The 10,278-nt window shown below is 38.6% G+C and overlaps 1 protein-coding gene across 1 annotated transcript in view; it reads right to left on the minus strand.

Moving 5' to 3' along the window:
- Positions 1–4,003: 4,003 nt before the first annotated feature.
- GNAI3 (guanine nucleotide binding protein (G protein), alpha inhibiting activity polypeptide 3) overlaps positions 4,004–10,278 on the minus strand; it is a 61,083-nt gene continuing 54,808 nt past the window's right edge. The window contains exons 8-9 of the mRNA XM_006865953.1: positions 5,268–5,480; positions 4,004–5,177 (exon numbers count right to left, since the gene is read on the minus strand). Coding sequence (XP_006866015.1) covers positions 5,290–5,480 — 191 coding nt within the window. The 3' untranslated portion in view covers positions 4,004–5,177; positions 5,268–5,289. The remainder of the gene's footprint in view (positions 5,178–5,267; positions 5,481–10,278) is intronic.

Below are 10,278 nucleotides of genomic sequence, written 5' to 3' on the forward strand. Positions count from 1 at the left end.
GGGACTACAAAGGCAAGAAGTAACTGGCTTACAAGCTTTCAAGGGGAAACCTAGTGCTAGGGAGCATGGAGGAAGGCAGAATCTCCAGTGGGTACTATTCAATGTCTGGGCAGAGCGGATGAAAGGAAATACAGATGGGTAATTCACAATACTGTAGTGAAGAATGCTGGGGACTTTGGATCCAGAGAGGGAAAGGGACCGTGGGCTGAAAATTGGGGGGGGAGGGGGCATGTAGGGAAGTATAGCGGGGGGGTTTCTAGGATATACCCTTTGGCTGGTTGATGATATATGGAGGGGATTGGAACCATGGCAATAAGATGATATACGATGGAATGAATGTAAAACTAAAGTTCTCTCATGTAAACTACCATATAATTCACAATAAAACATTAAAAAAAACTAAATGAAATGCATTGTTAATTAAAATGAAGAATTGATGCTTTAGAGTTATGGTGTTGGAGGAGAATATTGAAGGTGCCATGGGCTGCCAAAAGAACCAACAGATCCATTTTGGAAGACGTGCAGCCAGAGTGCTCCTTGGAGGCCAAGATGGCCAAACTTCGACTCTCATTCTTCAGACATATTGTCAGGAGGGACCAGTCACTGGAGAAGGATATGTTTGGTAAGGTGGCGGGTCAAATGAAAAGAGGAAGACCCCCAACGAGATGGATTGGCCAAATGGCATCAATGGACTCAAGCGTGGCAACAGTAGTGAGGCTGGCCCAGAATCGGGCAGTGTTTCGTTCTGCTGTGCATAAGGTTGCTATGGGTCGGTACCAACACAATGGCACCTAATAACAATGTTTCTTTAGTTACTACATACTAATTTTCTGGCGGAATGTACCTTAACTAAGTCATGAACAAATGGTGTTTCTTATTGGCAAGTAAAAATTACAAAGTCACTTACTAGTGATTTTGAGGTTATTACTGAAGCGATTTTTAGTATGTGGTAACCTTAACATTAGCTCCCATTCAGTTGCCTCCAGATGACCCAAGCTGGCAAGAGCAGAACTACCTAAGATTATTAAAAATACAGATTCCCAGGACTTGTCTCAGGCATCCTGATTTAGTGGGGTTTAGCCAGGGAGTCTGTATGTATTAAATGCTGCACCCACCCTGGGTTTGCTGAAATCAGGTTCCTTACTATTAGGATCTCTTATTCCTGATAGGGGTTGAGTCAGGCCAGCATAGCCAACACAGTACTAGAAAGTACCCTGCCATGCCCTGTTCTGCCATCCTCAGCAAAGGTTAACTCTTAAAAGGTAAATGAGAAAATTGGGGAGAAACAATCAAAAACAATCAAAAACTAACAAAGATAAAAGAACACAGACCTTGACCATATCTAAAGTTAGTTCTCCAGGGCCTTCCAAAACCTCCCTTTACTTCCTGGTAGTTGATAGCGAAATTAACTTTCAATTTCATGCATTTAGGCAGCCTGCTTTTTTCTTGAGTTTGCGAGAAGCAATTTAACAAAATATGAGGGCGATGAAGCTATGCGAAGAGCCATCGCTGGCCCAGGTGAGAACTCTGATTAGTACTATGAAGCCTAAACCTGGTAGTATTGGGAAACCAAGACAACTTTGTTCTTAAGGTCAGTATTACATATGACAAGGAAAGATTTCATAGTAGTGAGACTGAAGGAAGAAATGAGTGCTATTTGACATCTGCACAAATGGGTAGAAGACTGTGATTTCTTAAACCACCTGGAATGGAAAGACCCAAAGGCAAATTTTTAAGTATCTTTATGAAATGGACTTTATCTTCTATGTGACTGCCAATATAGAAAGAAGTCCTGTAACAGAAAATCCCAAAAATCTGTCACATATACTGACCAAGTGGAAAATTTACAAAGTAAGCAGTCAGGCCACAATTTAAACAATGTCCTGGTGTGGTGCCATAGGATGAGAACTCTACTTCAAGGCCAGTTTGAACCGCAAAGTCGGTGGTTCAAACTCACCAGTCACTCCTCAGAAACCCTATAGAGAGTCACTATGGGTTGGAACAGACTCAATGGCACTTAAAAATAACACAAAAAAACCCCACAACTAAGCCAACAGGGAAAAATGGCCAGGACAGAAAAATAAAAAGGTGAGTGGATGGGTGAGGACCAGTTTTTAAATATTCCAAAATGTGCACATAATAAAACACAAATATAATACAAATGAGAGTTAAAAAATAAACAAGGCAAGAAAAGTTTTTTCAAAATTTGGTTAATCTATTCTTACAGAAATAAGCAGCACCTTGTGAAAAATAACAATCAGTGAAAATAATAATGACATTTTGAACTAGATTTAGAATTCAAATTCTTCAAGATGAAAATCTCTTCTCAAGATCCAAGTTTAAAAAACCATAAAGACTGTAAAATTGTACACTGCAAAATGTTCATGACAGAAGGTGAAATCTGTTGCAAGGCTAAATTTATAATGTTAGGGTAAATTGGCTGTTAAGGAGCAGAGTAAGTAATTCTTTACACAGAGAATGGACGGCAATTGTATGGCTCAAGGTTTTGATCAGGTGGCGAAGACGTGTCAAGAAAACAAAGCTATTGTTGAAGTCTTTCCTGTTATGGTCTATTTATCATTCTCTTTATTTATTAAACCTTCATTTCCTCAGATATATGGACTTCTTTGATGGTCCAAAGCCTGACCACTAGAATTCTAAAACATTATCCATCACAAATCTCCAGCATTCTCCAGAGAAAAGATTCAAGGCAGCTTTTGACTTCTTGGACTACAAAGGTCAATCCTTTTTCTGAAACCAGACTAGCAGACTGACATCCCATCCCCACATTCTGGCTCTGCGATAAGGTCTTTTATTTCAAAATATGAATTACTGTGAATTGTAAACCTGACCAATGATCAGAATCACCTTTTAAAAATGGTAGTTTACAAGCCCACCAGTCAAGAGCTAGTCTCTGAAATCGGTCCTGGTGATTTTGAGAATTACTGACTTAAATTGCCTCCTTCTGTCCTCAAGGAATATGCAGAAACGATCTTCATTTAAATATAAAGTAAAGGTGAATTGTATAGAAAGAACTATTTTTCATTAAAGAAGGGCTGAAACAAAGAACATATCAGACACACATTTTCAAATGAAAATACAAAAAGCATTCCAAAGTAAAATGAGCTCTTTTGAATTATCTGTTATCCATTCCATTAGCCCAGAGTACAGAAAGACTGTAATTGAAAACAATATCCCACCAGTTCTCATTTCCAGATGATTCTGTATTACAGAATACAATTAAGAAAAAAGATATACTCAAAACGAACAGATAAGGACCATCAACTCTATTTACATTGTGGCATAAATCAGTCACCAATTGAAACGTTTAATTTTCTTTCTTTCAGATCATTCCCACACCTGAATTTTTTTTGTTGTTAGATAATACCATCTGCACATATATATTTTTCTTAAAAAAAAAAAAAGAGTAAGAAAGAAAAATTACCAACAAAGGCACTGAATTACTGTGGCTTGCTTTGTGAAGAAGCTTTGGTGACCATCAACTGTTTTTTTTTGTTTTGTTTTTTAACTAGTAAGAAGTCACATCAAAAGATGAAACAGAATCCAATCCAAAAAGATTGGATCTAAAAGGCACTGCACAAACTACTGATCTAAAATGCTCCAATTGCATTCTCTTCATTTGCCTTCCCCCAATTCAATATTGAATCCCTACTCAAACATTGAATCCCCATTCAATATTTAATGACATTTGCTGTACATTGTACAAAAGGATCTGGAGGTTGAAGTGACTATAGCTCTCCACACATCAAAATACATTATCTGGAAAATGGATTATGACTGCTTATCATTTACACAGATATGATAACACACCCTGAGTCTTAGGCCAAGATTCAACAATATTATTACACGAAAGGACTACACTTTCAGGGAACCCTTCTACACAAATCCGTACTCAGACAAGGCGAAAGCACACTCAGCAGGGGCAAAAAAGAAACAGAAGAAAATATAACAGAAAAGGACTAGTTACAAACAGGAGCAAACCTGGACTCTTTACTCACCATTTTAATACTGCTGCCAACTATAACAGATTAAAATCTATACACGTGACAAAGTGGGAAAAAGTACCAAAATGCAACAGTTTCAACAAAAGAGCATACTACTAAGAATTACTACAGTTAACATTGCTACAATAAAAACAATGGCAAACAGGGGTTTGGCACCACATTTACAAAGTAAAAGCATGCACTTTAATACACTTTAGATGTCTCCCAACAGAAAAGGCCATGGAAGATGTTAAACAAGAGTACCTTTCATAAAACTCCCCATAACTGAGAAAAACACACATGAATCTAAGTGGCCAATTTAATAGATATGTAGCAGCAAAGTCGCTGGTTTGGAAGTTAGTAATTTGCACTTCTAGTTGGCAACCACTCTGGCTGTGTCTGCACCCAAGAAGCTGGCTTTATCATACTATATCGGTATTTATCTAGTAATTTGGTAATCAGCATAAACCAGGTTAATCTTCAACCACAGCTTAAAAAAAGAGAGCGAGTGCTAGAATCTTACTGCAGGACTCTCCAGTGTAATTTCTAGAAACCATAATAATACTTTGAGCAGGACAGTAACATAAATTTCATCCCCCAAAAGCTATAATTATAGCTCCAAAAACTGGAAAGAATTTTAATTACAGAAATATTATATTCTGACCATACCAAGAGTTAAAAACAAAGAGTTCCTACTAAGAGGAATATTTTCAAGATGATCTGGTCACATCATGTGCATAGTTAACATTGTTTGTGTTTTAATAAAGATTCTTTTGCAAACAAAGAAACAAAATTTAGTAAAGTTATTCTCTTTGTGGGGAACAAAAAAGCTTTAAAAATGAACTACTGGTGATTTGTTAAGGAGAAGAAGAAGAAGAAAAAGTTACATATTGAAGTTCTGGAATGCAGCACCTCAACTTCACATCTGCCCTAAACAGTAGAGATTATGATATCCAAGTGATGGCTTGATGATCGAATCATACTTTACAGTTGTTCCAATTTCAATGTCTGACTTTATCATTTCATGTCAATTCAAAGTTCCCTAATACAGAAGATTGTGCTAAAGAATGCTAAGATTCTGCATGCTGCTGCTATTCCCTGGTCCCCTTCATGCTTGCTGCTGTCCAAGTGACAGCAAAAGAAGTCTGGTCTCAACACTCCACACTGTAATAACTAGAAAAGAAGAAAATGATTAATTAGTAAACATTTACAAGGCCAAAAGACATCACTGTAGTACTTTAATTAAACCATTCAAAGTTTTACCCTTTACTAACAGCCACGCTCTTCAATAAAGTCCGCATTCCTTTAAGTTATTTTTAATGATGACATCTGTAACAGCATCAAAAACAAACTGCACATTCTTGGTGTCTGTGGCACAGGTGAAGTGGGTGTAGATCTCCTTGGTGTCTTTTCTTCTGTTCAAATCTTCAAACTGGCACTGAATGTAAGCAGCTGCCTCTTCATATGTATTGGAACCTGAAACAGATACCCAGTATTCTTGATTTCACCTCCAGTAAGTCAGGTCATCACCATTTATTAAGGAAGACAGAACATTTCCATATCATTAGGTTTTTCTATAATCACGTACTTTTTCATGAGAGTAGATTTTTATTATAACCAAAATGCAATCATCACACAAAAACATCATGGGAAACAAAACTTTAAGTCTCTCTTGCCCCTCAATTTCTTACATGAAAAATCTAAGGAAACTAAGGAAGTAGGAGAATGCATTCCTAGAAAGCACAATTATTTAAAAGGGCAGAAAGCCTGTGCTCCTTTGAAAGATTAACAACAACAACAACAAAAAACAATTCCAAAGGGTAAGTCATGCTTCCTTGTACTATCATTCCACAGTGCTTAGTCTCAGAGCTTCCAAGGCAGTATAATATACATAGTTTTTAACTTTTTATTGTGAATCAAGTGAAAGTTTACAGAGAAGACCATCGGTTTGACATTTAGCAAATCAGATACTTCATTACAATGATTTCAATGTTCTCCATGTACCATCAGTTGACAGCATTTACTGCTACTCACTTTAACTACAACATTCCTCCATGTGTCTCCTGCTGCCTTCATCTTTCCTGGGCTAATCGCCCACTTGCTGTGTGTTGCCTACCCTGTCACCCATGTTAACATGCCTACCTTCTAGCCCATGAATGATTTTTCCCTCTGCCCTGTAACCATCACTGATAGTTCAAGAAAACCTTTTCTGAACTTTTAACAATATTGTCTTATCCAATATGTGTCCTTCTGTAATTGGCTAATTTCACTCAGCATGTTCTCCAGGTCCATCCACATTGTGAGGTGTTTCTCAGATTCATCAGTATTCTTCCATGTTGCAGTCTTCCATTGTGTGTATGTGCAATGGCACATTAGGCTGTCTCCATCTTTTTTTTTTTTTTCAAGTTTTTATTGTGAATTGAGTAATAGTTACATGGGAGAACATCGGTTTTATACTCATCGTTTCATTGCAATGATTATAATCCTCTCCATGCATCATCATTATTTCAACATCAAATTCAACAGTATACACTTCTATTCCCTCTTTTGTGTGTGTGTGTGGGTGGGGGGGATGTACACAGAAACACTCAGGAATATATAATCATTTAAACCAAAGGGCACATTCTACAAGCCTGCCTCCTGACTGCCAACACTCAGCCTTTCTTTTTCCGAGTCTATAGAGTCCTCAGCTGCTTCCTCTCTCCATGTCATCATCTCTGCCTCCATCTCTGGTGTCGCTGACTCTCTGGATAGGGTCCCACATTCTGCTTGTGTTCTTCTCCCTTGATGGTCCTAGGGTCCTCTGTTCCTGGACTATAAGATTAACTACTCCCCCTTTCTGTTACAAAATTTCTACCTTTACAGCTGTGATAGTTGCAGTTAGTCATGATAACAATTACTCACTATTGAATCATAAGAATCTTATCCCTTTCACCAGACCCATCTAGAAAAGATGAAAACTGTTCTATGGGCTTCTACCTCAACCCACACACACTAAAACTAAACTCCCTCTTGAAAACTTGTAAGTCAGTCACTCTGTGCCTTTAATGCCCCCCTCATTTTATGGTAGCCAATGTCTAAGTTGCTCGTCCCTATCACCACTGTATACAGAGGGGACAGGATTGGTATTTGATGTGAAGACTCTGTCCCTCTCACTTGGTATTTTGAGCTACTACATCCGTAAGTATAGATCAAGTTCATAAAATTCTAGCAATTTATACTTGTTTCCTTTATGAAATTTAAAAAATATCTTCTTCTAGTTAAGTTCTTCTGATCATCAAGCCATCGAAGCTAGATCAAACGGGTACTATCTGTAAGTTTGGGCATTCTTGTCTCCCCTCATGTCATATCAGCTGGATGCTTCACTCTCAGCTCTAGCCCTTTATGGCTATATCCCCTGTCCATGAGCTTGGGAGTTCCCAGGTCTCACCATACTTCAGACGAATCAGCCCTTCCTCTTCTCTCTCTCATTTCCATGTGAGTGGGAATCTATGGAACATGATCAAACTCAGTCCATTATCTTCATTGCTGCCTTCCCCCTCTTCCATTCACCAGTAGACCAACATGGTCACCAGCAAGTTTACATGCCTGCTTGTGTGTTCCCTTTGGGTTTCAGTCTTAGAGGGGGATTTGTCCTGAAGGGACCTGACTGCTTGCCTTGATGGCTCCCCGGTGAACAATTTGCTTGTTCTTGTAGCAGCCAATCAGACTGCCATTTTGTTTTGGATTTTTCCTGCTGGTCTTTCTTTCAAGAAGTAGCTTCTGTTCCTCTAGCTGCTCCAGGCTGACCTGCTTGTCCTTTCAAATGGTAATGTCCCACCTCAGAAGGTTCTAGATGGGGCTCAAGATTCCACCTAAGGTCCTATACACTACAAAGGCTCCGTAAAAAGCCTTAGGGTGTCTCCATCTTCTTGATGTGTCTTTTGTAGAGTGCATCTTGAAGGACCCTATTTTCTTATCCATTCTTCTCTCTGTCTCTAGACTGGTGCATTGCATCCATTTACATTAAGTGTAATTATCCATAGGCTGAACTGATTGTTGTCATTTTACTGTGTGTGTTTTGTCGTGCTAGTTTCCTTGGTCCACCACCTCACTTTAAAAAGTTATCTGTATTTGTAACTGATTGTACCTCTGGTCCAGTCTTCGAAGTTGTCTTCTGTCCGGTTAAAAATGTAATACTGCTACCTCAGACTCTTTTTGTTAACCCTTTTATGACCTATGGGACATATATAATCCACCAACATTTTCAGCCTCTCAGGTTTTTTAGGAAGCTGCTATCCCAGTATATGTTGCTGCCTGTCAGGGACCTGTATATTTGCATGAATCTGAAGAAATGGGCCTCACCCCACCAGTCCACTTGGACTTATGTGTCCCTAATAATTATACAAAAATTCATGTTATCTTTTTTTTTTTTTTTTGCCCCCTGTGATTTTAATATGCCTTACTCTGAAAACACATGGCATTAACAAAAACTTCAGAGCGGAAAGTTAGTACAAAAGTGTTAAAATGAGATGAAATTTATCAAACGTGCAATTAACTATTTTAAAGTATACAGTGTTATGCAACCACCACCTCTCTCTAGTTTCTAATTTTTTTCATCCCCACAGAAAAACACCCTGTACCCAGTAAGTAATCAGCCTCTTCCTTTCCTCTCAACCTCTTGGCAACCACCAATCTGCTCTAAGGATGTGCTTATTCTGTATGTTGTTGTTGTTAAGTGGCATCGAGTCGATTCCAAGCCACAGCAACTCTGTCTAAGATTTCCAAGGAGTGGCTGGTGAGCTTGAACTGCTGACCCTGCAGTTCAAACCAACCTTGCAGTCCAGCACATTAACTCACAGCGCCACAACAGGACTGTATAGATAAAATAAATGATACAATATATGACCTTTTGTGTCTGTCTGCTTTCACTGAGAATAATGAGTTAGAGGTTCATCCAAGTTGTAGCATGCAAAGTATCCTGCTCCTTTAGATGGCTAATATTCCTTTGTATGTATATATATATGTCACAATTTGTTTTTCTACCCACATTACCTAAACTCTTGATTCTTTCTTTTCCCACCTGCTCAGAAATCTTGCTGTATCAATTATATCCACTTTTAAAACTTTTTGTAATAAAACATTTTTGTAATACCATCTTACTTCTAAGCCTATAAGCGTTCTCTTTTTCACCTTTCATTCCAGTTGCTCAAGAGTAGCTTATACTAGTCTTCATTTAATAACTTCCCATTCAATAACTCACTGCATCTAATGGTATCGCACCACTCCAATGGACACTACTCTTAATGATGGTCAATGACCTTCAAACTGCTAAATCCAAAAGGCCATTGTTCAGTATGTGTCTCACTTTGTATAGCTGCACATGACATTGTTACCCACACCTCCTCTCTTATTAAACTCTTCTCTTGGCCTCTTTGTATCTTAGACAAATCTTTCTTTCTCTTTAGCTGGTATTCTCTCTCATTTTACCCATGGCTTCTTCTCCTCTCATTCCAAATGATCTCCCTATTTCACCTCACACATTTCCCCAACGGATGAATCTCAAATCAATGTTTCAAACCCCAATCTCTCTCAAAGCCCCACAACCACATATTTAGCTGCCTATGAGACAGCCCTATTTGGATGCTCCCCAGATACTTCAAAATCAACATTCTAAAATATGAATTCATTATCACAGCACCAGCACCCAATCAATAAAATAGTACAGGAGTATCATTGATTCTTCCCAGGATTTGCACCACTGACCTTTTGGTTAGCAACCAAGCATATAACCAATGTATAGCCAACTATTTACAGTGCTCAGCTAACAACAGTGTACCTTCCCTGGAAATATCCAACTTTGATATACAATGAGCTAGTCATAGTCGGTGTGGTGCGATAAATGGCTTTTATATGGCTTTTCTAGACATGGTCATATAACTCCCACCAAAAGATTAGGTGGGACTATGCAATATCCTCATTCAATATCATCCCCAGTTCAATGTAACAGACCATCAACTGCTCATTTGCATGTTCAGGCTGAAGCAGACGAAAATCAAAACAACTATATGAGAGGCAAAATATGACCCTGAATATTTGTTGTGTAGTGCCATCGAGTTGATTCCGACCCATAGCGACCCTGTGTAGGGTTTCCAAGGAGCAGTTGGCGAGCTTGAACCACCGACCTTGCAGTTCAAACAACTTTGCAGTCTCACGCATTAGTCCACAGTGCCACACCAGGACCCTGAGCACATCCCACCATAATTTAGAGACCAGATCAAGAACAAATTTGAGT

This window comes from Chrysochloris asiatica, unplaced genomic scaffold (genome assembly GCF_000296735.1).
Source record: "Chrysochloris asiatica unplaced genomic scaffold, ChrAsi1.0 scaffold00085, whole genome shotgun sequence".
NCBI classification, from domain to species: Eukaryota; Metazoa; Chordata; class Mammalia; order Afrosoricida; family Chrysochloridae; genus Chrysochloris; species Chrysochloris asiatica.